This window comes from Rhizophagus irregularis, chromosome 3, assembly GCF_026210795.1.
Source record: "Rhizophagus irregularis chromosome 3, complete sequence".
NCBI lineage: Eukaryota > Fungi > Glomeromycota > Glomeromycetes > Glomerales > Glomeraceae > Rhizophagus > Rhizophagus irregularis.
This window is the reverse complement of record NC_089431.1, coordinates 743,778-771,753: the sequence shown is the minus strand read 5'-3', so window position 1 is coordinate 771,753 and position 27,976 is coordinate 743,778. Positions and strand designations below refer to the sequence as shown.

At 32.8% G+C, this 27,976-nt stretch overlaps 9 protein-coding genes across 9 annotated transcripts; 7 read left to right on the top strand and 2 right to left on the bottom strand.

The window, feature by feature from the left end:
* Window positions 1–12: 12 nt before the first annotated feature.
* Window positions 13–1,248, top strand: OCT59_020213 (uncharacterized protein; the record flags this gene model as incomplete). Its single annotated transcript, XM_066149037.1, has 1 exon — window positions 13–1,248. The coding sequence occupies one exon, from the start codon at window positions 13–15 to the stop codon at window positions 1,246–1,248; it is 1,236 nt and encodes a 411-aa protein (XP_065989989.1).
* A 38-nt stretch (window positions 1,249–1,286) lies between these two features.
* OCT59_020212 (uncharacterized protein) lies at window positions 1,287–2,222 on the top strand (the record flags this gene model as incomplete). The annotated part of the gene is made up of 1 exon (XM_066149036.1): window positions 1,287–2,222. The coding sequence occupies one exon, from the start codon at window positions 1,287–1,289 to the stop codon at window positions 2,220–2,222; it is 936 nt and encodes a 311-aa protein (XP_065989988.1).
* A 68-nt stretch (window positions 2,223–2,290) lies between these two features.
* Window positions 2,291–2,815, bottom strand: OCT59_020211 (uncharacterized protein; the record flags this gene model as incomplete). The annotated part of the gene is made up of 1 exon (XM_066149035.1): window positions 2,291–2,815. The coding sequence occupies one exon, from the start codon at window positions 2,813–2,815 to the stop codon at window positions 2,291–2,293; it is 525 nt and encodes a 174-aa protein (XP_065989987.1).
* A 261-nt stretch (window positions 2,816–3,076) lies between these two features.
* Window positions 3,077–3,764, top strand: OCT59_020210 (uncharacterized protein; the record flags this gene model as incomplete). Its single annotated transcript, XM_066149034.1, has 2 exons — window positions 3,077–3,689; window positions 3,754–3,764. The coding sequence occupies 2 exons, from the start codon at window positions 3,077–3,079 to the stop codon at window positions 3,762–3,764; spliced, it is 624 nt and encodes a 207-aa protein (XP_065989986.1).
* A 9,889-nt stretch (window positions 3,765–13,653) lies between these two features.
* Window positions 13,654–15,611, top strand: OCT59_020209 (uncharacterized protein; the record flags this gene model as incomplete). Its single annotated transcript, XM_066149033.1, has 4 exons — window positions 13,654–14,464; window positions 14,686–14,976; window positions 15,301–15,424; window positions 15,563–15,611. The coding sequence occupies 4 exons, from the start codon at window positions 13,654–13,656 to the stop codon at window positions 15,609–15,611; spliced, it is 1,275 nt and encodes a 424-aa protein (XP_065989985.1).
* Window positions 15,612–16,223: 612 nt separating this feature from the next.
* OCT59_020208 (uncharacterized protein) lies at window positions 16,224–17,298 on the bottom strand (the record flags this gene model as incomplete). The annotated part of the gene is made up of 5 exons (XM_066149032.1): window positions 16,224–16,582; window positions 16,650–16,811; window positions 16,883–16,967; window positions 17,036–17,128; window positions 17,200–17,298. The coding sequence occupies 5 exons, from the start codon at window positions 17,296–17,298 to the stop codon at window positions 16,224–16,226; spliced, it is 798 nt and encodes a 265-aa protein (XP_065989984.1).
* A 1,195-nt stretch (window positions 17,299–18,493) lies between these two features.
* On the top strand, window positions 18,494–18,874 carry OCT59_020207 (uncharacterized protein; the record flags this gene model as incomplete). The annotated part of the gene is made up of 1 exon (XM_066149031.1): window positions 18,494–18,874. One exon carries the CDS (start codon window positions 18,494–18,496, stop codon window positions 18,872–18,874), a length of 381 nt encoding a protein of 126 aa, XP_065989983.1.
* Window positions 18,875–25,429: 6,555 nt separating this feature from the next.
* OCT59_020206 (uncharacterized protein) lies at window positions 25,430–26,804 on the top strand (the record flags this gene model as incomplete). The annotated part of the gene is made up of 6 exons (XM_066149030.1): window positions 25,430–25,838; window positions 25,920–25,943; window positions 26,020–26,067; window positions 26,153–26,352; window positions 26,425–26,694; window positions 26,793–26,804. The coding sequence occupies 6 exons, from the start codon at window positions 25,430–25,432 to the stop codon at window positions 26,802–26,804; spliced, it is 963 nt and encodes a 320-aa protein (XP_065989982.1).
* Window positions 26,805–26,937: 133 nt separating this feature from the next.
* OCT59_020205 (uncharacterized protein) lies at window positions 26,938–27,529 on the top strand (the record flags this gene model as incomplete). Its single annotated transcript, XM_066149029.1, has 2 exons — window positions 26,938–27,063; window positions 27,125–27,529. 2 exons carry the CDS (start codon window positions 26,938–26,940, stop codon window positions 27,527–27,529), a joined length of 531 nt encoding a protein of 176 aa, XP_065989981.1.
* Between the last annotated feature and the right edge of the window lie 447 nt (window positions 27,530–27,976).

Genomic DNA, 27,976 nt, shown 5'->3' with positions numbered 1-27,976 from the left:
GCTTTAGCAAATATGGCCGCCGTAGTGGCCCTAAATAATGCTAACATAACGGCCGCCATGATTAATGCGCCTGATGGTACTCCACCACCAGGATTGCCAGCTGGAGCTACTGGCGCTACAGTTATCCCAGCACATAATGTTCACGCAGATGAAGATTGGTCTCTTGCTGGTGGGTGTCTCGTCGATGCTGGTACAGCAACTAATGCCCCGAATGGAGCTTTAAATAATAACAATCATATAGTCCTTCCTGATATCAATATTAGTCAGGTTATCTATTGGTTTAAAAGGAATTATCCTACAGTTGTTCGAGAGCAACAGGAATTGATCTTTGGCACTTTGACTCAAGGATCTGATTCAGTTAGAAATTACTATAGAAAGATAAATAAATATGCTAGCTGGGCTCGAATATCTGATCGTGAAAAAAGAATACAATTTATACGTGGCTTGACTCCTGAAAACAAGCTGGAAATGAAACGACTGGGTTTAAACAGACCTTTAAATGATGAATTGATTGAGACACTGGAAGAGATTGAAACAGAAAGGAATAATTTGCTTCTGGGTGAGGATATTTATAACCAGCCAATTATCAAGACAAAACCAAAAGCGCCTGCCCACCAGAATATTACTACAGAAGATATTGATAGGATTGTAAATAGTAGGATTCAGGCGTTACAACAATCGGTGCCAAATCTATCACCGGTATCTTCTTCTGGTCAGGAAAATATCACTAAGGCTGATTTACAAGAAGCCATAGCTAAATCCTTTCAAGAGACTATGTCTCGAGCAACTAAGACTCTAGATAATAGTAAAAAATCGGCCAATAAGAGAGGGGAAGACCTTATTATTAGACGATTTTTAAGTGAACTATTAAGAGGGAAAGGTAGCGTAGCCCCTAGCGATGATTATAATTATGATCTTGTGGATGATATTACTGACAGTATGGCTGGCATGACACTAAATAGTGCCACAATAAATGCTATCAAATCCGCCGTTAAAAGTGCCATTAAGAAATGTTCTAAGTGCGGTAGATTTGGACACACTTCTCGTAAGTGCTCTGTAAAGAAGAAAAAGAAAAGTAAGAAGTCTAAAAAGGGTAAGGTTAATCTCGCTATAGAACCAGATTCAGATTCAGATTCTTCTTCCAATACCTCATCTAACGATAGTTCTGATTCTGATTCAAGTTCAGATGATTCTTCCGATTTTGGAGGCGATATTACTGTTAATATTGCCAAGACAAAAAAAAAGTGAAGAAGGGGAGTGAATCCGAGAAATTATCCTCTAAAGAGATGTCTAGTGCCAAGCTGAGAGAAATACCACTAGAGGAGACTATTCGTAAAGTCCTTCATAGTGAGCTTAAACTAATCTTCCCCCCACATTTTTTCCAAGATTCCAGTTTCATTATGTCCAAACAGATAGTGGCTCCTATGGAGCCGAAGAAAGAACCTCAAAGAGATACCCCCTCATTTGCTGAAAATATATCTCCTGACTCAGATGAAGAGGAGTCTTTGGATGAACCTATGGAGATCAATTTCGTCAAAAAGAAGGAGCCACCTACAAGCACCACTACTATAAAGTGCAAAATCGGTCGCCTAAAGATCCCAGCTATGACTGTTGACTCTGGAGCAGAACCCCCGATTATAACAAAAAACATTGTCGATCGTATTAAGGTTAAAATAGATAAATCTGAAAAATATGACCTTAGCGGTATATCTACTGTTCCAGTTGAAACTATTGGTGTTGTCCGCAATCTGCCTATCACTTTAGCTCCTGGGTGCACCATCCATGAAGATTTTGTAGTTGTAGATTATCACAAGCCGACATTAATATTTTCTAATCGTCTTTTAAAGAAATATGGTTGCGCAATGGACTGGAAAACCGATGAGCTAAAGATTCCTTTCGATGGAAAAGATTATATTATTCCGGTCACTATGCATAAGGTCAAGAACAAGCTCGAGGTGAATTGTGCGACCGCTACTTCCGAATGTGATGATTCATCGATTCTGGACAAAGTTTCTCAAGACTCGCAGGACTTGCAAAGCGCCTTAATGGCAGGCGAGGATGATACATTTAAAAAAAAGGTGAGTTATGAGGAGCTCGAAAAAATGCTATATAGCACTTTTAAGTATAATGCAGAAATCAATGAGTATTGTGAAAGATTACAGACACGCTATAGTGAACTTCTCGCCCCCTCGTCCAAGGACTGCGGGGTGGAAAATAGGTGATCAGGAAAGGTGAAAAAGCTTCATCATCATTTTTTCGAATTTATGAGAAAAAAACAGGAATAAGCAAGTTATTTTTCTACTATATTCTTAATATTCGTTATAGTTTTTATGCTATTTTCAACTATCTTCTCATGCGATATGGGGATCAGTTGAGTCTGAATGGGAGATGGAATTAGCTCTGCTGAGGCAGATTTGGACTTCGATTTCTTCCCTCCAGTCTTTTTCGCCTTTCCACTTTCTTCCAAAACTGGATCAATAGATTTGCTAGGCTCTTTCTTAGCATCACGTATTTGTTTTTCCAGTTCTGTAAATGGAGAAACATCTTGGCCTTGGATCTCTGGCTCGGTCTGCCTACTCACAACATTTATATTAGAAAGTGAAGCTGTTGGTATATGAATTGGTTGATTCCACGCAACCCTATTTTTTTCTTCACCTCTCCAGATCTGATAGATTCGTTTTTGTGATGTGTGATATTTATCTGTTAATTCCTTTAAAACTTCAGTTCTAGGGCTTTTTTCAGCACATTGCATAATATAATCGTAATCGGCTAGTGAAAAAGGAGGGGCATTACATTTCATGCGTTGCCTAACCATAGTAGCAATATTTTTTTTATATCTAATATAATGTTCTGAAATAATTTATTAAATAAGATATATAGAAAGAATGTATTATTCTGAATATATAGGATAAATAGGATATACAGGATATATAGAATATATAGGTCGGATGTATAGGATAAATAGGATAAATAGGATATTTAGAAAGATTATATTATTCTGAATAAACAGATTATGTCTATTATCTCGGAAATTTATTCATGCATTTTTTTTCTATTATATAACCATGCTAATATTATGTCTAATGTGTACACACTGAAAGATATAAAAGATAGAGGACATCGGCTGGGTAGTGTATATGAGCAAGAGCTCGAAAAAAAAATAAGATCTGTTACTGAATTTAACTCTGAGATTAACGATCTCAGTGGAAAGCTGGTAGATAAGTACAATGAGCGGGAAAAGGAGTTCCAGCGAATCTATGCTGATATGGGAAATAAAGCTAGCCAGTTAATTGCGTCCAGTACTAAGGTTGGATTCCAACTTATTTCCGAACGAAAGTCTCATTCTGAGAGACAACGTGAGCTTGAAGCCGAAGTCAAATCGCTCAAATCTTCGATTAAAACACTGAAGAGAGAGGCAACTTTGGCCCAGAAAGCTTTGTCCGTTGACAAGGTCCAGATTCTTTCTCTTGAAACTAAAATACGTGAATTGGAAGGTAAGTTGGAGGACATAGATCTAGAGCGTACATATCATGATTTGGATGTAACGGGAGGGGAGCCGGCCCAAATAAGCTCATCTGAAATAGAATCCCTCAGGCTTGAATTTGAACGAGCGAAGGAGGACCATAATTCAAAAGAATATACAATAGAATGTATGGAAAAAGGGATAGAAGCGACACATGAGATAACCAGTCGGGAAATAGATGCTTTGTATTCGGCACAATCAAATTTAATGGAAGAAAATAAGTCCCTCAGAGACCAGTTAGAATTGAAGGAAAATAATGAAATATCCCCTCCACCCCCGCCTATGAATGATTCATCCCAAATTATTTCCGCAGGTGGCGCAGAAATGGTATCATCGACCCAATCAATACCTCTACTACCAGCTATTCCTATTGTTGCGGACTCCTTAATGTCGCCTATGTTAATATATTCCATACTTACCTTACTACTGATTGCAATTATATGGTTTGTGATCGGGAAAAAAATATGGAATATGTGGAGCGCCAAGCCGAAAGAAAGTGACCGATACTTCACACACGAAAAATATATAAATAGGCCGGATATTTATTATCTCAATACCTAATCGACTACCGTATAAGTACTGGCGCAAGCGGGACTTCTCTAAATCTTCTTTGGATGTGGGCTAATACCTTTTTTGATAAATCTTCGGGCGGATTTATTAATATCTTTTTAGCTTAGGCCAGTGTACATGCAAACAACCATCCAATATAGATCCGGTTACCTCCCTTACCATTATGACCGTGTTGTAGTAAATATTGATAGTCATCCATTACGATATCTCTCATCCCTTCCTGATCCGCTATTATTTTGCGAAATAACCATCTATCATCTTCTGTGATCGGGAGATGGATTTTGTTGGGTTCGAAGCCTATGTACTGGGAAACTTGGTCACATAGTTCGGCCATTATACCAATAAAGCTTATCTTTAAAATATGTGGATTTTTCGGCTGATCGTATCTCAAGGATACGGTTTTGCCAAATTAAAATACTAATGATCATCTCCAGACATTTCCGAGGTCGGGCTGTATGATCGGAGGGATGGATCTCTCATGTTCAGGGTCGGAAGATCGATTATAGGAATTGATATTAGCCAGTATTATTGCACGAGAAAAAATATGCGGTCATAAATAATGTTGCAAGTATTCTAGCAGAGGTGTGGCAATTTCAGCTAAGAATACTTGACAATATAACTTATCTAAGTGCTTTCGGTCACATCCTCAAGATGGAAATACCATAAATTACTAATCTCATCTAGTGCCCCAATTTCTGATATATGAGGTAAGGTAGGTAGGTCAGCAATTATCTCATTTTTTCGCATGGATGAAACTGGGCCGATTTCTTCTGGAATTGATACATGCTCTTTATAACGCATATGATAGACCAATTTGTGAAAGAATAAATTATACTCTTCAATACATTTTGCAAGCTCGCTAGGATATTGAGCAAAATCAGAGCATATTTTTTCCCTCATTTCGTCATCTACTGAGAGGTTTTTATCTTTTGAAATTTTCCTAGCGCATTTCATAAATGTCTCCCATAATACCTCGATAGGGTTGCTTGCCATGAAAATCTCATAGCTAAGCCATTTACCATGAAATATTTCATATGAACTACCTATCTTTTGATACAACATTTCTTGTGCTTCTATGACAGCGTTTCTATAGGCGCGTTTATAAGCATTTCCACGGGATACCATCATCTTGGAAGTAATACCATTAACTATAATATTCTCCTTCACAAAACCCTCAAGCCATGATTTGGCTTTCTTTTGAGCATGGTCATCTATTTGCTTATATTTCTCATCCGGATCCTTAATTTGCATTATTTTATCTGAGGGGGTCGGCTCATGTCTTTTATCATACATGATAAATCGGGCACAGAGACCAATGATAGTTTTTTCGTAATAATGATATAAATCTAACTCCTTACCCAATTCCTTAGCTACATCCACAAATTCCATTTTCTCGCCTTTAGTTGGTTCTAACTTTCTACCATGTAAATCAAAAGTCATATCTGGATGAGTTACTACGTAACTAAAGCGCCCACCTGGTACCAGAATCTTAGTATCATATTTTCCTTTCATTCGTCCTATAAAACGCTGAACAGCTTTGTTATCTTTATCGGGTTTCCAAGCATCAGTCTCTATAAATTGTTCAAAATTCCACTGCTCATGATTAATTATAGCATCCCTGAGAACGTCTTCAACAATCTCATGGAGTGATTGGACGTTATTAATATCCATAGCCCTTCGCATAATACGATCCCCTATAGTTTTGAAAACTTGGGATTTACCCTGCTTCACAGTATCTATTCCCCTTATAAAAGGCTCTCTTGGTTCGAAGTTAGGAGTCTCTTCATGGTCAATGCCAAAATATTTTTTCTTTCCGGTAAACGCTACTGGAAATAGTACTTCCTCGTAGGCCATTTTAAGATTATCTGATCTAGTCTTGAGCCTGAGGAAAGTATTCACATCATTGCGCAATTTTTCCATTACACCCATAGTAGTCTTGACCATCTCGGTCCAATACTCTAGTTTAAAGATTTCTCCCTTCCCATCATTATAAGCCAGATCGTATTTTTCATAGCAGGAATCTGGACAAATGAGATATAAGGAATCGGTATCACCGTATTTTATCCTAAAGCCTTTCTTTCTAACGTACTCTGCAACACGTTTGATAATTTCTTGCCCAGCCGAAGTAACACCTTTAGCAAGTTCGAGTATGTAGAATGGGGAGCCACTTCTGCCCGTCACACCATAGAATGAATTCATATACAATTTAATGGCTTTCTGCTTAGAATTTAAAGAATCATAGGCAAAGCAGACAGAACTGTATTCTTTTATAAAATTATCATATGATAAATCAATAAAAGGATCTAAGATTTTAACCATCTCAGTACGCTTCTTCACATTCTTCGTCGAGGACAAAACATCTTTGATTGCATCCGCTATTGAGATAGATCCGCTGGCATGATCCCTTTGGGATCCATCCATTCTACTTTTGACCTTTCCCATATATTCCTTTTTCTTTCCAATAGGCTTTAGCTGGGCTTTTATTTCATTTCGCATTCTCCCCAATCTCTCCAATATCTTTGGGAAAAGACCTTTCTGATCAGGCTTATTCCCATGCCGTATAGTCCAGGCTCGTATAGGATTACCATTATACTTGAACTCGATATTGTGGAGTACTTTATTCTCTCTTTCTAACTCATCTGCTTCCGAAAGTGTTGAGACCATCTTCTCGGGTGAGAGGTTGTAAGTCATAATTATGCTAGGGTATAAGGAAGTGAAGTCCAAACCTGTGACAGGACGTTTATTTTCAAGACCCTTTACTGGCGGGAAAACATATGCTCCCGGAAACTTCCCAGATGCTTTCTGATCGGAAGTTTTCATGCTAAATAGTATGTCCTGGGTCCATGCTTCCGCACCCAAGAGGTTGGATACTTTTGTCCCTATGGCATAATAATGTGTATCAAATAGAGTTATATATGCTATCGAAGCAACTTCTCTATAATCATTTATTATATTATGCCTGACCGCGAGCTCCTGACAACGTAAGGCGTCTATGGTACAGTAATTAGCTATTTCGTGCATATTTTCAGTAGAAGAGTCTGAAATCCTACCCCTCGCTTCTGAATAGTACTTCCATAATTTGCTCATAGGTAAATCGGCTTTGCTGTCGAGACCACAATCTTCTAAGAAGTATTTGAGTGATCTTCTCTCTGAACGGGGGAAAAGTTGCAACAAACTCGCGCAAACGTCAATTGGTACGCATCCGGGAAGCTTAAGAAAAGATGATTCAAAGCTCAAATTATTGGTACCAAATTTGATGTTAATAGATTCACGACCTTCTGTTCTTCTGAAGTTCCTGTCCGTTTTCTTCGCCCATTGGTCCCTATGAAAGAAACCATTGCTTAATGGCTTTCCAGTTCCACCGAAATAATTCCAAATGAGGATGGATTGAATATTGGCTGTCTTACGTGGATTTGCTGACATTTGTTGGACCATCCAGTCGAGAACCTTTAATTTTGTAGCCTTCTCCACTATAAATGGCCAATCATATCCAGAATCGTTAAAGCCAAGCTGGATGTCTGGGGCAAAAGATTTCCAACATAGAGCAAATGCCTTTAAGAGATTGGTCTGATTCCCGCATATGATGGTCATGCAACGTGGATCTGGTGCCGTCTCAACATCAACGAGACGTATTTGTTCTAGTGGTTTTGGGTCATCTTTCCAGTGAACTGTCATACAGATCATAAAAACTTGAGCTGTATCATTTTCTGCTTGTGGGACATTACCTAACCCACGCGAATCGTATGTTTCTATGTCCCATGTTAGAACTAATGCTCGGTCACGAGAAAAGAGAGAAGATGGATAAATTTTATAAAGTGGTCCAAAATCAACTATGGGTTGGAAATTACCAATGTGAACATAAAATGCATGCGGACAATGTTGGGATTTCGCATAATAAGGTGCACTGAAATTATATTTGTAGTCGCTTATTAACCCCCATCCAGAAAGTGGTATTCTATACTCTCTTGCGACTTTACGGTAATATGTGCCCGTATCATCTGAAGCGGTTTCTATCCTATTTTCTTGATCAACCTTCGAATTATAGTTTAAAATGATATCGAGAGCAGTGAACCTTATATCTTTATTAGGTGCAATGATGCGAAGATAAGACTTTTTTTCCGCATGGTAGCCACGAATAGGATATGCCTTTATGCACTCCCTTCGGATTAGATTCATGTTTACTCTATTCCCCTGGCTGTCTTTTTCAGTAGCGAGTAAGTGCTTTATTTTGGACCAGAATTTAGGAATACTTGCATTTTCAGGAACGCGAATATCGAAAAATACCTTGATACCAGTAATGGTGATGACTGCCTTCTGGCCATTAACGAGATGTCCATAGATTCGAAGAACATAATGGGGGATTTTATTAACATTCTCTTTGGCTTCTTCTATGTCGTATGACACGAATGGAATATCTCGATGGTTCGCTATTTCGTCATTGAGAGTTGAAGTCGAGCCAGGACCCTGGAAAATACTTATATAGGTAAGGTCCCAAAAATATTTTTTATTAGTAGCTCTAAGCACAGGTTTTTACTATGATCACTAAGCATTGTTGATATCTAACCTTAAAAATTATATAAAAATAAGCAAATCAATCTTCTAACCTAATTAAATTTTTATTATAACACATATAATTTATAAAATATATTTATTAATTAATATATTTTATTAAATCCAATTTTAAATATGTTGTGAAGCTAAACTAAACATAATATACAAGTAGATTAATAATATTCAATTAATAAAGTTAATAAATAGTAAGAGAAAAATTCGAAATTAATACTATTACAAAAAATGTAAATTTCTCCATAAGTATTATACTTACACCCATAAAAATTAATATGTAGGTAGTTTCGACCTTGCTGAACAATTTTCAATTAATTTAGAAAGTCGATTTCATTTGACCAAAGGGGTGTAATTACGCTCTGAAGTTGTAAACGGATAAATGAAAAATTCGGAAGTTAGTACCGTTATGAAAAATGCACTTTTCTACATAAGTATTATACCCACACTCATAAAAATTAATATATAAGTAGTTTCGACCTTGCTGAACAACTTTCAATTAATTTAGAAAGTCGATTTCATTTGACTGAAGTGGTGTAATTACGCTCTGAAGTTATAAACGAAAAAGTGAAAAATTTAAAAGTTATTACCGTTAAAAAAAATATGCTTTTCTATATAAATATCATACTTAGCCTTATGAAAATTAAAATACAAGTAGATTTAACTTGCTGAATAACCTTACTTAAGCATAAAAGATAATTTGATATAACCAAAGTGGTAAGTAGTGAAATTATATTTTAAAGTAAAATATATTTACAGTAACTTTATTTAACAAAATAAACATGTATAATATAGTAATTTTATATTAAAAATAATACACTGAGTTTAATAAAAATTAAAAAGATACTATTGAAAGATAATTAATAAAACATTGAAAAAAAAAACTGAAATTCCATCAAAAAAAATTTTTGTTTATGTATTTATATAAAATCGTGAAATGTAGTACAAAATTAACACTTACCGTTAGTGAAAATAAATAAAAATTAATTATAAATTCTATATATAATAATTTAAAAAGTTCTATAAATATGAAAAATAAGCAACTAGAAACTCTTAGTATTTTAAAATAATACCAAAAATATGCAATTTAATTATCTTACATAGTATAAAATTTTCTTAAAATTAAGCATTATAAAATTCTTACATCATAAAATTTTTCTATGTTGGCTAAGCACCTTGGTACCTTACATATATAAGCATTTTCCGGGGTCCTACTAGGAATGGTTCAACAAGTTCCAGTACAAATGAGGGATATTAAAGTCTATGTCAATATGATAGTCACAAACTCAGCTGAATATAATGTTCTGCTTGGTAACGAATGGTTGAAGAAGGTTAATGCAAACATCGATTATGGACAGAATACCATCACCATTAAATATGAAGGAATCCAACAACAAATTCCTGTCACATGTTCTCAAAAATTAGACCCAACAAAATATACAGTCATTGACCCAGTAGATGAACTAGAATTAGAAGATGAGTTAGAAGACACCATAGCAGTTCCATTTTATAAGGCAGAAATAACCAAAAGTACTTTTCAAATCAATGATCGGAAATATCACCCAGGGTATTTAGAGTATATTAAGCAACAAAATCACAATAGTACTGGCGTAATTAATAGTAAGGGACCAGAAAAATGTCTATATAAGACCTTAGAAGATCAAGAAGTTTGTAATAATTGTCAAATAGTTCAAGAAGATTGGAACATTTATTACATGATGCAAGAATCAGAAAGTCCGAATGTATTTAATATTCAATTAGAACTAGAAAAAGTTGTTCCGATTGGAGAATTAGAGGAAAATCAATATCAATCACTTCATCAATTACTAGATAAAAATAAAGACTTATTCGCTAAATCATTGCAAGAGTTAAAACAAACTCCAGAAGGGGAACATATTATTATCACTGAAGAAGTGCCACCTATCAAAAAGCGAGCTTATAGAACAGCACCAAAGGAAAATGAATTTATTGAGAGTGAAATTAATGACATGTTAGAACAAGGACTAATAGAATCTTCAACAAGCCACTGGTCATTTCCAGTAGTAGTAGTGAAAAAGAAAAATGGAAAACTTAGGTTTTGCGTTAATTATAAACCTCTTAACGATATTACAAAAAAAGATAATTACCCACTCCCAAGGATTGATGAATTATTAGATTCTCTACAAGATGCACAATGGTTCACCACTTTAGATTTAGCATTAGGATATTGGCAAATAAAAGTAAGGGCAGAAGACCAGGAAAAAACAGCCTTTATTACAAAATTTGGAACATACGAATTCAAAGTTATGCCTTTTGGACTTTGCAACGCACTTGCGACATTTCAGCGAACTATGGATAAAGTTTTACATGGAATAAAGGAGAAGTTTGTTTTAGTTTATCTTGACGATATCATTATATATTCAAAAACTTTTAAAGATCATATTCAACATTTAGAAGAAGTTCTAAATAGAATTCGTAAGGCGAATCTAAGATTAAAAGCAGAGAAATGTCATTTTGCAGTAGCAGAACTTCAATTTTTAGGACATGTTATAGGAAAAGAAGGTGTTAAACCTGACCCAGAAAAAGTCAATAAAATGGTTAATTATCCAGAACCTCAAAATATTAAAGAATTACGCGGAATCCTAGGATTATTCTCTTATTATCAACGCTTCATCAAAGATTTTGCTAAAGTTGCTGATCCAATGTACAAATTATTAAAAAAGGATGCACCTTACGAATGGATGAATTTACAACAGAAGGCATTTGAGAATTTAAGAGATAAACTAACAACAGCACCAATTGTACAATACCCAGATTTTTCAAAGCCTTTCTTTTTATATACTGATGCTTCAATCATAGGATTAGGCGCAGTACTTGCACAGAAAACTGATGATCAAGAGTATGTGATCGCCTATGCTAGTCGAACTTTAATACCAGTAGAAAAGAATTATGCCATCACAGAATTGGAATGCCTTGCAATTGTATGGGCAGTTAAATATATTCAACATTATCTTTATGGAAGTAAATTCATTATCATCACCGACCATGCAGCGCTCAAGTGGTTGTTGAATTCAACAACAGAAAATAATAATAAAAGATTGGAAAGATGGAAGATTGCTTTATCGGAATATAAATATGATATTGTATATCGGAAAGGAACTAAACATGCGAATGCTGATGCATTTTCTTGTCTTGACTCAACCTCAACTAATAATCACACCAATCCTTTAACTTCATATAATGATTATGGATGAACAACTATACAATGAATTAATATTATTTTTAACAACTCTCACTTTTATGGATGGTATAACGGATAAACGGAAAACCCAAATTCGGAAAAACTCAACCCAATATATTTATCAAAACAATATTTTATTTAGGAAAACAAAGGATGGTATAAGAAAAGTAATTCTACGTGAACAAGTAGAACCTATTTTATATTACTTTCATACAGATATGAGCGGTGCTCACTTAGGAATAGATGCTATAATTGGAAAAATCAAAGATCGATATTATTGGCCACAATTAGGAGAAGATGTAAAAGAATATGTAAAAACTTGTGATATTTGTCAAAGAAGAGGACCTACCAATCGGCGAGAAGAACTGATACCAATACCAGTTAAGGGACCATTTCACAGAATAGGAATTGACATTAAAGGACCATTACCGATCACCAGTAGTGGAAATAGATATATTATCGTCGCCATGGATTATTTTACAAAATGGCCAGAAGCAAGAGCGATATCCAATATTAAAGCAGAAACAGTAGCTAAATTTATTTATGAAGAAATTATTTGTAAACATGGGGTTTTACAAGAAATTTTATCAGATAGAGGAACATCATTTATGAATAAATTAATTGATGAATTATGCGAAAATTATCAAACTAAGCATCGCCTTACCTCATCTTATAGACCTCAAACAAATGGAATGGTTAAAAGATTTAATCGAACAATTGGTGAATGTATTGCAAAATTAGTTCAGGATAATAATAAGGAATGGGATCAATTAATTGATGCAGTACTTGTAGCGTATCAAACGAAAAAATATAATACTACAGGAAAAACACCATTCTATTTAACTTATGGACGAGAAGCAACTTTACCAATTGATTTAAAAATTCCATCACAAATACCTCAAAATGAAAAGGATCCAATGCAAAGATGAATTTATCAATTAATAGTTGAATTAGAAGAAGAGCGAAATGATGTTTTGTTAAGAATTGAAAGAGAACAAGCGAAGCAAAAACAAGTATATGATCAACAAGGAATTTCAGAAAAATTGAAAATAGGAGATCAAGTCTTAGTAGAACGAACATGGCTTAAAAATAATTTCTCAGCAAAATTAGAAAATAAGTGGATAGGACCTTATTTTATTCATGAAGTACTTAATGATAATGTTTATAAACTTAGAAATTTAGACGGAAAATTAGTTAAACATGTAATTCATGGGAATAGACTTAAGAAATATCATGAGCGAATAAATTAACTAAATTATTGTTTCGCGAGAGCATTTTCTATTTATTAAGTATAATTTTCAACCACTATTTTTTATAATCCTGCATATGAATTTACAGGTCAAAAACTTCGCAATTCAATTAGTTTAATTTTCGAGTTTTTTGACGCATTCGTAAGATTTAAGCAAGTATGAAATAAATTTTTTTATACTAATTGAATTTTTATGTATTGATTAACGATAAAAAAAAGCATGTACTACTTGATTTTATATACGATTGTGTTCCAAAACTTGATGATTGTGTTACTTTTAAAACTCCAATGTGCTACTTGATTTTGTATACGATTGTGTTCCAAAACTTGACGATTGTGTTACTTTCAAAACTCCAATCAGAATCTATAGCAAATCGGTAATAATTTTAACCGAATTGATTTTGGTTTTTTTGTTCGATACGCTAAACAATATAAAAGGTATTAAGGTATTTAATAAATAATTTTTATAAAGATTTATTGAATTTTATAAAAATTCTAAATTAAGTTAAGGATTTAAATTGTCAAAAGATGAGAAGACGATATAGTCACAATAAACCAATAGAGCCAATTCGAATTCGAAATCAGTTTTCTTATAGCAAACCTAATGAGACAACAGATTCTGACGAGAGAGTTGCAATTCGTTCGCCTGTACGTTCACCTGATAATGATAACGATGACATGGACTTTCAGTATGATCATAAAGATGATTTAAGTTTTCAAGACATTAATGATGACGATAATGCATATGGATCAATTAATCCTCAAGACTACAATGATGAGATGATATTTTCGCAAGATAATGTCAATTCATCTGATACTGAAGAGGAAGAAGAAAGTGATAACGAATACAATTATGAAGAGGAGGAAGAGGAGGAAGATAATAATGAAAACAATGACGAAGAGGAGGAGGAGGAAGGTAACAATGATGATAATAATAATCAAGTGGAAGAGGAACGTAATAACGATGAAGAGGAACGTAATAATGAAGAGGAAGAAATAGATCAAATCGTTAAAGCGTTAGATGAAGACAAGATACCGTTCTGCAATGGTGAGTTTGCACCGTACTTTAATAATTATACAACTACGGCATTATTTTGCTGGCTTCAGAAGCATAATGTTTCTACGAAAGCATATGAAGATCTTGTCGATATCATTCACAATTCTCAATTTGAACCTACCCATGTGGTAAAAAATATCCGAAGATTCCAATCATGGAGAAAACGTCTTCCTCTCCTACCAATAATAACAAAGTCTATTAAAATTTCACCAAAAAAAACTCCATCAACCTCACGAGGATCAAAACTTTCGTATCAACTCTCAATCAGTGAAATTATATGGCGTGTTCTTAATAATCTGATGCTAATGAAGCATATGTATTTTGGACCCGGCATTAATTCTGAAGAAAAATCAGAATTTTGGCATGGAAATTTATGGGGGGGAATCCCCACTTTTTGGACAACACGAAATATTAATATCAGAAGGTTATAAAATAATACACTTTGATACAATTATAATTTATTATCATTGATAATATTTATTAAAGTTATTTTTAATAAATAGTATTGTACCGATCTGGTGATTTTGTTTATTATCATGATGATAATGATCAAAAAAAACTTGGAAGATTAAGATCAATTTTAAAAAATGATGATGGATATTATCAGTTACGAATTCAAAAAATTTTGGAATATAGAGATTTACCCAGAAATTTAAAAGGGTTACCAAGACAACGTCGTTCTATTACCGGTGAAGTATGGTTACAAGACGAACCATTTTTAATTATAATGACTTCTCAAATTTTAGAAAAAGTAACTATATTGATGATGTTTCAACATCAAAATATTCCTGATGGTTCATTACGGATTAGTGAAATAATTTATAAATGTAATAACCGTTGGTACGTTCGTAATGTAAAGCTTTCATACCTACATCCATCTGATTACATTTCTATCAGAAATCCACCATCATCATCTATGCCAATCTATAAGCTGTTTTTAGATCTTTATTATGATGATTTTGGTACATTTAGAAATGTATACCATTCTCTAGGTGGTGTTTATGTACAGTTTGGAAATATGCCAGCACATCAAAGAAAGCTAATAAAGAACCATTTTGTTATTGGGTTTATCCCATTTAGAGGAAAATTTGACGAATTTATGATACCATTCATTTCAGAAATGAAGGAATTAGAGAAAGGAAAGGTGATGACTGTCCAAGGACAAGATGCATGGATAATTGCTGGTTTAGGCGTTGTTACGGCAGATTTACCTCAAGGTAACGATTTGACAGGAGTATTAAGGTATTTTTTCAATTTAGTTAATAATATAATAATATAATTTTATGACAACTACCCTGTAAAAAAAATTACTCCGTTTTTAGTTCCGTTTTTATTCCGTTTACATTAATAAACAAGAGTTTCCGTTTTTTTTCCATAAAGGTCTCATATTCACGGAATTAATATGGAAACTTTACTGTTAAAAAAATGAAATCATTTAATTAATAAAACTGATAATAAACTGATGATAAACTGATAAATAATTGAAAATTCATCGATTAATAAATGGATAAGTTTCGGATAAATTACTAAAACTTTACTGAATTATTTAAATTAGTAAAATGGATAAAATACTGAAAATTTATTAAAATAAAACGGATAAAAAAAAATAAATTTGCTTAATAATAAAATGGATAAAATTCGGATAAAACACTGGAAATTTACTTATTAATAAAATGGATAAAATTCGGATAAAACACTGGAAATTTACTTATTAATAAAATGGATAAACACGGATAAAATGCTGAAATTTTATTTAATAATAAAATGGATAAAATTCGGATAAAATGCTGAAATTTTATTACAATAATAAAATGGATAAAATTCGGATAAAATGCTGAAATTTTATTACAATAATTAATGGATAAAATTCGGATAAAGCACTGAAAATTTTTCAGATGGATAAAATCCAGATAAAGCGCCGAAAACCTATTATAATGAAATGGATAAAATTCGGTTAAAACACTAATACTTTAGTATACCAATTACTTATTAATTTATTAACCAAACAATGGTTATATTGTATAACTCCAACTCTACTGTTCTACTGTTTAGATTTCTTGCTGGATCGTGTTTGTCTAGTTGATGTTTGTTTCTGTTGGGAAACTTCTTTTTTTCTTTTACCTCTACCTTTTTTACCTGCAAATTGAATAATGCATGAGTACAATAAATTTGTTGAGAAAATAAAATGTCTTGCCAAAATACCAGGAGTTTCTACAGCAAATTCAGTTGTAGCTGGAATATTGACTTCGGAGGTAGATGATATATTAGTTACAACTGGAGCATTTGATTCATTGGTAGAGAAAGTGAAAACCATTGTTTCAGTTGCAGTAGGAGCGTTAACTTGTGGAGTTATTGCAAGTAGTGCATCAGTAGACGAAGTAGAAGATGGTGGAGTAACTCCTATTTTGAAAATAATATTATTGTACTTGTCGATCGATCTAAAACTGTGAGACACTATATAAATTACTTGAAGTACTCTCAGAATCTTGTGAGCTTTCAGTTGTTGTTGTTCTATTATTATCCATACTATTATGCTTTTTAGGAGGTTGGACATTTTTTCTTTTTGGTGGTGGTGGTGGAAGACCATGCTTCTTTGCTTCGGCAATTTTCTTTTTTTTCGCCTGGTCAACTGTAAAATAAATTTTTTTTTTTTTTAAAAAAAAATAAAGTTTATACTTAATTTGGCAAATTTACACTTACCCATGCTATTACAATATAAAGCAAGCCATTCTTGAAGGATAAAATCAGCCTCAGAGACTGGAAATGTTGGGTTTGCTTCTTTAAACTACAATAATAATGAATTTTTAGTTTATTTACTTTCTGCAAATATAAATTTAATTATTAAATACTTACATCCCTAATAACTTCTTCTACTTTTCCTTTTTGCTGACGAGATACTGATTCACTACGTGAAAGCCTGGAAGCTGCTCTATTTCGAAGATCATTCTGTAATAAATTAATTTGAATCAGACAACTGGTGCATTACTAATAAACAAGTAATAATATACTGTATTTACTCGAAAATTTAAATATTGATCTTTATCTAACTTCAAAAGTTCGTGCCATTGAAAATCATTTTTAATTTGTTTAAATTCCTGAATCTTGATTGGATTCATTGCTGATCCTTTTGGAAACTGAAACAAATACATGTATTACTACTACACAACAATTACAACAATTACGAAATATTTGTAAAAATAATTTAAAACATGCTTGTTCATTTGTAGTCCCATATATAGTGCTATGTGCATTTAGAGATTTAAGTGAGGGGTCAATTGTCATCAGTGCTGTATATAATTTCTGTCGTTGCTCAGTATTTAGTACATTAAGGAGAGATGGTTCATTATTAAATAGAGCAAGAAAGAACTGTTGACGCTGCTCACAAGTAAGTTTATCAATTTGTATATTATTTTGGGACATGGTAAATTTAAAGAATTTCGTGAAATATTAAATAGAAAAAAATTAAAGAAAAAAGAGTTGAAGAGCTTATTTATAAAGTTTAAATAGTGGATTTATACGAGTTTAATTTATTTACGCGTTTACGCGTTTTAATTAATAAAGTTTCTGAAATTTGATCGACACAAATAAAGTATATAAAAGCTTAAATATGATCTAAGGTAATAATATGAAAAATTTGAGTATTATATTATACAGTCTAGTAAATCTTGTCAAAATTTATACATTTTTAATATGGCTGTTTTATGCACTTGTATTTGGTGTCTTCAAGAAACAAGTGGGTTAGGTAAATTAGTTAGTAAGTCAACTCGTGCAAGACATGTGACAAAACAGAAAAAAACTTGGATCAACTCAGAAAATATACCTGCATCACAGCGAAGTAGTATGAAAATGCCGGTTCTGGCTCACCTACTTATCTCATAATCTAACCGTTTATTAATATTTTCACCTACTTATATGCTACATATTTTATAACCTAAATCACCTTTTTTTATATTTTTACCTACTTATATCCTACTTATCTCATAATCTAAACCGTTTATTAATATTTTCACCTACTTATTTCATAATCTAAATCATTTATTAATATTTTCACCTACTTACCCCCAACCGAACAAGAAATAGGATTTCAAAGCCAATGGAGCCAAAAAAGGTAAGGAAATATTAACCCATCCAGGAAACCAGCCATAGGGTCAATAGAGCGGAATAGCAAGGCAAGCAATTACCCTTATACCGAGAAAAAATGTAATTGAATAAAAGGTAGGTACCAAGTAACTATACAGATAAATAGTACATAACATGGCATATACCGTGGAAAAGTTGGCATCAATCTTCGGCTGCACAGTCTCCGATCTTATGGCTATCAATAGGGAGATCCTAAAAAGTCACCAAACCCCGTACGCAGTATCAGTAATCCCCGAACTTGTAGGCCATATCCTGGAATACATTCCAAGTAACAATTTTGGACCGCATCTTCTAGAAGTCAATCCAATCTGGAGAGCCGAAGCTGAACGAATACTCTGGAAGCGGCATAAAGAAGCCGAGGAGGCATACGACAGGGCAGTAGAAAAGAAGGAAAAAGCGGGGGATGCTCTTGGCCAATCATTGGAGGAGGAGGGTATCCTCCGTGAACTTGAATGGGAGGCATATCAAAAGGCTTGTAAAGAGAGAACAAAGGCCACAGTAGAGCATATTATGGTAAAAGAAGCTATTCGCCGTTGTAACTTACAACTATAAGTTACTTAAGGATAGAAAATACATCGGGACGAGGATGCGTTCGGTGACTCGGATGATGATGACTCAGTTGACGAGGAATAGATTATATCCAGATAAATTTTAGAAGGCGATATTAACCCGTCTTCATCTTTTTTTTTATCCTTATAGGGTAGGCGAATAATTAATTTTATTTTCAGAAAAAATGTAATTGAATAAAAGAGGGACCTAAAAAGTATACAAGATGTCAACACATCAAGCAAGAAGTGCCCAACACAGACAAGTCATCCGATCAGTTTTAGCTGAACTCAAGCAGGTACCTGTCAAATCCATCCTATATCCCCGCTCAAATGCAAAATTGCAGGAATATGAGGATGAGATCCGCCAAATCCGTGAAGCACAAGCGGCGGTAACCAATGAAGAGATAACCCGCATGATGCAAATTGACCCAGACCCACATTATGAGGTAGTCTTTGAACGTCGTGATCAGGTACGTATAGGAAAGGAGTTAACAGACTCAAACTTTACGGCTGATATTGCTATAGGAACACCTGGAGAGCATGACTATGCTTCATTTCTTACAGCACACAGTCAAACAATCCAGAATATTCTTCGGGATGAAAGAAATCGATTGGGATCAATAAAAGTAAGAATTGGAATATTTGCCACAATAAGACGTTTAGATTCTTACCTTGAGGGATTATTCGGAGATGGTAACTTTAGTGAAGATGATGGAGTAGAGTATATCTACAGATATAATATACCATTTAAAACTCGCAATATGCCAATCCTACCATCAACAGATATTAATGGTACATTTAACTTTGCATTAGCAAGAATCATGCAGAAAGTAGAAGACTATGTAAATTACGGATCAGGTTGGGAATTCTATCGTGTAGAAAAAATATTTATAGAAATCTCGCAATTCCAACCACCCACAGGAGCAGGACATATACCACTCCCAAAAGATCTTGCCACGAAAAAGGGAGTAGTAAATCCAGCTAATGATGATGACAAATGCTTCCAGTGGGCAATCCTAGCAGCATTACATCCAGTAGAAAAGAATGCAGAAAGAATTTCCAAGTATAAGGAGTATGTAAATGAGTTAAACTTTGAAGGTATCGAATTTCCAGTACAAGCTGATGAGGTAATTCTAAGAAGATTTGAGCGACAGAACCCAACTATTGCCCTCTGCATCTGTGAATGGCGTGACCACCGCCTATGTCCAATATATGTTACCGATAGGGATGATGCAGAGGGCCGTAAAATAATAGATTTAGTACTTATCAGTAACGGGGAAAAGCAGCACTATTGCTGGATTAAGAATATGAGCCGTTTAGTAAATAAACGTACAAAAAATGAACATGCAATATTTGTCTGCCGATGGTGTATCTCCCACTTCACACATCAACAAGAAATCCATGACAAACATGTAGCAATATGTCGAGGATTAAAGAAAACCCCACAAGCAGACCGAATGCCATCAGTAAAGAAAGGAAATGATATATATGTATTCAAAAACTGGAAACGCCGCATGCAAGTCCCATATTACTTTGTTGCAGACTTTGAAGCCCTAGTAATGGACATACCACCCACAGATGAAGACAAAGATAAGAAAACCAAGAAAGTACAAGAGCAAATCCCCTGTTCATACTCGTATATTAAGGTAAGATATGATGGTGTACACAGGTCGAATGAAAAAAAATCGGATTTTGACCCTTTTAAAATAGTTTTGCCGATATTAGCATATACATGCCGATTTTCGCGTATTTATGTATAGATTTGCCCATTTATGCCGATTTTTAATAAAATCCGATACATCAGTCGGAAATACCAATTTTTAATGGCCGATCTTTGTTAATATTAAATTCGGATGTTGTTATTATTATATAGTATTGTCCACTTTTCACATCGGAGGTTTGATATACAAATCGGAATTTGCTCCTTTAAATATAGCCATGCCAATTTCAGTATAGCTTTCGATGAAATCCGATAATTCAGTCGGAAATATCAATTTTTAATGACCGATCTTTGTTAAATAAAACCGATATTAAATTCGGATGTTGTTATTATTATATAGTATTGTTCGCTTTTCATATCGCAGGTCTGATGTACAAATCGGAATTCGCTCCTTTAAATATAGCCATGCCAATTTTAGTATAGCTTTCGATGAAATCCGATAATTCAGTCAGAAATACCAATTTTTAATGACCGATCTTTGTTAAATAAAACCGATATTAAATTCGGATGTTGTTATTATTATATAGTATTGTTCGCTTTTCATATCGCAGGTCTGATGTACAAATCGGAATTCGCTCCTTTAAATATAGCCATGCCGATTACAGCATATCTTTGCCGATTTAAAGTATAATACTGTCGCGGTAATACTGCAGACTTAATAATTTTAATATATATATATATACACTAATGTACCGACTTCATAACAATGAAAATTCGGATAGAGAAGAAAAAAAGGAAGCATTGGAAAATAAGTGAATTAAACCTTCACGATATACTTAAAGATAATAAACTTAGGACCTTAGGTAGAAAATTAGTTAAGTGCTTCATAACTTAACAAATGGAAATATACTTATACCATATAAGAAAAAGAGAACATAATTATTTAAAAAAAAATTATTTTGATTTTTTTTATTATTATTATTATTATTATCAGGTAAGTTGGAGCGCGAACGTAATAAGTTTCTCGGATTTTTTAGAGCTTGATTTTCCGCTGAAATTAACAAAAGATATGTTAATGAAATAATATGAAATAATAGGACAAAGATATTTTTAAGTAATAAGGAAGATACTTACATCGTAATTTGCGTATTTGCCGGTGAAGAGTAGAAATTGATTCTACTTCATGGTTCTCCAGCTCCTCAACCCTATCTTCTGCGTCCCAGAGTGCATTAATAGTCCTTTGGTGAGCATTTACTGAGCAATAAAAAAAAATACATATATATAAAAATAATGGGTGGTTAGCAAAAGCTAAGTGAATAAGTCGATAGTCCTTGGAAGCATTCTTCAGGATTGTTCCATTTCTGCCCTGGAGGTACAAGACCTCGTCTCTTCAGGTGACCCATCTAAGAACCGGACAGCTCTGGGAGTATAAAACTCCGTCTACAGGCGACTCCATTAGAGAAATACAACCATGAACCTTGCGTACGATACCCACTTTTCAAAAATTTTACGGTCGTCATACGCTTCGCTTTGAGCGTCTTAAAACGCTCCTTAGATTTTTTCTGCGAGGTTGTGGAACGGCGAGAACCCATAATGGCGTTAATAAAATATAATTGATGAAAAGACAAAAATTATTGAGCGAAAGTAAAGGGCATGGAATGATGAAAGGTAGACTTTATATAATAAAAATACGCGTCCTGAAAAACGCGAACAAGCTGATGAAAATACACGTGAATTTTAGAATAATTATTTTTAGAATAAGGAGAATAGCAACTTTAAATTAGTAATATATTATTTTGAGATTTGAGCCGATTTTTAATAACGTTATTCAAATTTATAGAAAATTCATTTTATTAAAATGTTATTTTTTTATTTAAAGGAATAACTGCCATATAATTTTTTATCTTTCTCACTTCAACATTAAATTACATGTAATAATACATTATATATTGGTATTATACTATCTCTATCCATAATTCTATATTACATGATTTTATGTCGTTATATACTTGACAATAAAATCTTATCTTGAGAATCATGAATCGGTTTATACCATTTAACTAGTGCAAGTAATTATTTAAATAGACCTGTCCCTTAAGGTCTATAGGTCCGGAATGTCTAAAAATTTGCAAATCACATGAATTTTCACTCTGGACCCACAATGGTTAGTATTTACGAGTGATAGTTTAGCCGTTTCCAAACTGATACATACGCCCAATTGCAACAATCATGATTAAAAAAAATACTTTTGTCAATTGATTGGTTACTATAAAATCGCCTTATATTGTTCGACATTCCAATTGTCGAAAACGGCAATAATCGTAGTATAATTATTTGTTAATATTTCACGTGAACAAACAAATCAATAATTATTTTTATTGGGCATCCCTATAGGATCATGTTATTTAATTTCCGCTCAATATTGCTAACGCATTACGTCATTTACCAAATATCATTTACATTAGTTTAGCTTAATACTGTACAGCAATTTGAAAAACTGTTACTTAAACTATATTAGTATTATCTATTGAATACAAATGTACAATTATTGAAAATTGATCCGTTTCCTTTAAAAATATCCTGTAAAGTTTCAGTTTCATTTATTGTCAATTTGTTGGATTTGTTAGAAAATGGAATTCGGCTTTCTTGATTGATTTCAGCTAATTTTATTAATAGAAATCAATAAAATAAAATAAAATAAAACAAACTATTAATAAATTACCTTTAAAAATTTCGCGTGCACTAGTAAAAGTTGATTTAAGTTCAATTGGTGTTAATGCTTGCTTATCTGGCATTGAAAAATGTGGCAAAGGTTCTAAAACATCTAAAATTCCATATTGTATAATTAGTATATTGAAAATCAATTTAAAAATTAAAATTAAAACTCACCCGAGCCTTCCATTTGATCATTATCTATAAGAACGTTCATTAAGTTGTTTAAACTAACATTCTGCATTTTTTCTTTAGTTCTTTCATAGCTAGTAAATCCTGAATTTGATTTATGCCGGGTAATTGCCATAACTTCATTGTCACTAGTACCAAGTTCTTTCAATATTCCTACTAAACTTTTTCGGGCGCTATGGTTGCTGATCTTTCGATTGCCAATATCAATACCACATTCTATTACAATTTCATGTAAAAAATTTTTTAATCGCTTTTCACCAACATGAAACTTTTGAAACCAACGATTATAAATAATATAATCTATAAATAAATAAATAAGTTAACTAATAAATGTCATATTACTGAAAAAAATAGCATAAAATGATAAAGTACATTGAACTCACCATCTTCAGACACATATTCTTTTAAATAGAATTCTTTATCGGCATTACCTGGTCTTTTAGAAAAATATTTGTTATAAGTTTCCATTATCATTGGATGATATGGAATTCTTAATTTTTCATCATTTAATGAGCCATTAATACCCCTTTGATTTGTTTTACTTCGAGGAATATTTACATCAAAACCCTGACCATCAGCTCTAAACTTAAAATGAGAATATTGTAATGAATAGTGCTCACCACCTCTAAGAGCTAAGAATAATGCATTTAAAAAAAAGACTTTTTTTAACAATCCAGTGGGTGTGTCAATGTTTAATACTGGTGAATACAGTATTTTTTTACATTCTTCAACAGAAAGACCATCAGCTCCTTGAACATTGGCCTTTCCTTGTTCTGCTACATGTTTCATTTTGCCATCTAATACATCATATAATATTGGAAATTGTTTTCTTGAAGTAAAATCCATTGGAGATAGTGATGATAAATCATTTAAATGTCGGTTTAATGCATGTATAGCACTGAGGATAGATCTAGCCTTGTATTCTTCACCAGAATTAGTCTTCATAACTGTTACGAAACTACAGATTTGACTTTCTAATTCCTTTCTATCAGTAATATCTATGCTTTTACCAGTAAATCCAGCTTTTTCACGAAAGTTTTCAAATTGGTGAACCCAATTTGCTGTGGATTTATCTGTATTTACTACTCTTGACTTCTTTTTGAAAAAATTTATTTCGTCTTCTGTAGGTAAATAAAACTTGAATAGAAAATATTGTATTAGCAAATTAATATAACAATATTTTGGTAATAATAACAACATACTTTATCATTATTTATTTTATTTTTGTTAGTTTTTTCCTTCATTATTAAAATAAATAATAGAATAGGTTGAAAGAAAAAAATGTGTAAAGAAAAAGTAGGGTATTTAAAAAGTGTATATAAAAAAGAATGTGTAAAAGAAAAAACGCGTAAAGAAAAAATGTGTACAAATGAGTGGATTTAAAAGAAAGTTTAAATAAACTTTTAAACGCGTAAAGAAAAAGACGCGTAAAAATTGAAATTTAAAAGAAAGTTTAAATAAACTTTTAAAACATGATCTTGGTGGTCTGCCACAATAAAATCATTATTAGGTAAGAAGTATTCAATATTACCATTTTGACCATCAACATTATATGATTCCATTTGCCACTTACGTGGCACAATAACGGCCAATCATTTAACATCGACGGTCATAAATCTTCATATTGAATACTTCTTACCCAATAACTATATAATATAAAACTTTCTCCATCCCTTTATCGAATTTTAGAACGATGGTTGATTGATTGTTTTGCTAAGTAAATTTCATTTTACGATTTTTAATAGTGATATATACATGATAATTAATTAAGTGATATCGATGGTATCAATTTTTAGTTTAATTTTAATAGTGATATACACATGATAATTAATTTAGTGATATCGATGATATTAATTTAATTAAGTGATATCGATGATATTAATTTTTAATTAAGAGATAACGATTATGATATTATTTTAATGATGTAAGTAATGGTTAAATAGGTGACTTTTCACCTTTCTTTTCGTTTCAATCTTGTTTCTTTACATTATTAAAATGAAAAAAAAAAATAAATTGACGCTTATTCCTATTTCACGTAGCGAATCACATCCTCGTTCTCCTTCTCAGGATCGCTCTCAGCAATATCATCAATCTCCTTCCTCTCACTCCCATCGACGTCGACGTCGACATCATTCTCGTTCTCTCTCCCCTCTCCCTCCTCTCACTCTCGTCGACGTCGACGTCGACATCATTCTCATTCTCGACACCATTATGATTCTCTCTCCTCCTCTCCCTCCTCTCACTCTCGTCGACGTCGACGTCGACATCATTCTCGTTCTCGACACCATTATCATTCTCTCTCCTCCTCTCCCTCCTCTCACTCTCGTCGACGTCGACATCATTATCATTCTCGTTCTTCCAATTCTCATTCTCAACAATCCTCTCTCCCCTCTAGGGGGAGATCGTTAACAAAAAGTATTATTATTTATATTTTTATTGAAATTATATTTAATATGACCTGTACTAATTACTTGTAAAATAATAGGAAATTTGCCGGATTTATCGGAAGGTGGTTATATATATATATTATTATCAAATCAATTAAAAATATAATAAATTTATAATATTTTATTAACTTCTGATAGGTGGACAACAGCAACATCATCAAGAAGAGCAATCTTCGCAATCTTTAGGTGAGGACCCATTCATATCATCGCTTCATCAACTTCGCGCTTCTTTGCATAACTGTTTTTCCTATTATAAAATTATTAAATCAAGAAATTCAAGAACTAAAAAGCGCGGTATCACAATTGTCTAGTCGACTGGAGGCTTTGACAGGCAGTAACTCCAGCCATTCCAGTGATAAGACGATCGCGAGTATAACAACAAGTGTTAATCGAAGTCTATCACCCGTAATAAGCAGAAATAAAGGAAAAAAACTATCACCAATGACTCCAGGCTTTAAAAAAACACTTCGTGTAAGTTACACCTCTATTATAAAATATTTATCTTTTATAATCTTTAATCATATTCATTATTATTTTAAATAGGATGAAGTTGTTCAAATCATTAATAATTTAGGTTCCAGAATTTCGTTTGATGTTTCACAAACGTTTAGTGACCAGAAGAAATCAATAAACAAAAAACTTTTACCAGCGGTAAAAGCGGCAATGAATCCATCGATTGAAGTATACGATACCGAGATTGTTAATGTAATCAAACAGCTTCATAAGTCTCGCCGAGATATCTGGAAAATAACCCAGGATGGCAAATTAGATACGCACAGTAGACGTCAACATATGACTTCTCGGCGAGACCAAGTACGAAATTTAATAAAATGCAAAATTTGTCAATTATTTCTAATTGTCTATGCAATCAATTAACATTATTAATTAACTATTAATTAACTTTTTAACAGAAAATGACGTGACGTAAACGCGGTTTACAACACATGATTAACACAAAAGACAAGGTTTTAAATGACTGCAAACCTCAAGAAATTACCTGGGACGAGTACATGAAAGATTGTGAAAAAATTGTAGTGATCTCGGAACTTCATTCCGATGAGTGGTCATCGGAAGATGAAAATCTTGCCAACAATGAAAAAAAATCTAGAGAAAAGACCAGAACGTTTAGATAAATCGAATTCTGTAATCAAAATACATGAAAAAAAATGGAAATCTACGAGAGTATGTAAAGTTATTTCTTTATCAATATAACATTTATAAATAATATTTTTTTTTTAATTAGATTAGGAGAATTCTAAGTAGGGCGGATGAAATCGGGGAGAGTATTGGAACTGGTCTAATCCGTATGCGTCATCGTTTAGATAATGTCATCGATAATAAAAGTAGACCGACAGAAATAATGCCAGACTGGTGGATTTCTTCCACCTGGGCGCCAGTTAGCGAAGACAGCGAAGACAGCGAAGACAGCAATGAAAGTCATAATGAAGGTGGCGATAATAATGATGACAATAATAATAATGATGACAATAATAATAATGATGACAATAATAATAATGATGACAATAATAATAATGATGACAATAATGATGAGGATGACAATAATAACAATAGTGGCAATAATAATAACAACGAATTCGATGACAACAACAACAACAACAACGATAATAACCCTTTAGTAGTTTTATAAATATAATATATGTAACAATAATATAATAATAATATAATAAAAATATGATATATCCTTTAATAAAAAAAATTAGTTATAATTTAATCAAATACAAATGTTATATAATTCAAATTCGTCATTCCGATTTACATATAAACAATTTTATATAAGATTCATTTGTTTTTTAAAATGAAATTTTTTTATTTAAAGGAATCATGGCCATATATTCTTTTATCTTTCTCGTTCCAATATTAAAATCACATTTTATAAATTTTCCTAATATATGATGTACCGGTATAATACTATCTCGACTCATATCATAAAACCCATTTGTCCATAATTCTATATTACATGATTTTATGTCATCGTCTACTTGACAAAAATATCTTGTCCTATGATCTTGGGCCGGCCTGTACCATTTAACTAGTGCTAGCGAATGAGTTAATGATGATGAATTTTTTAAATAAA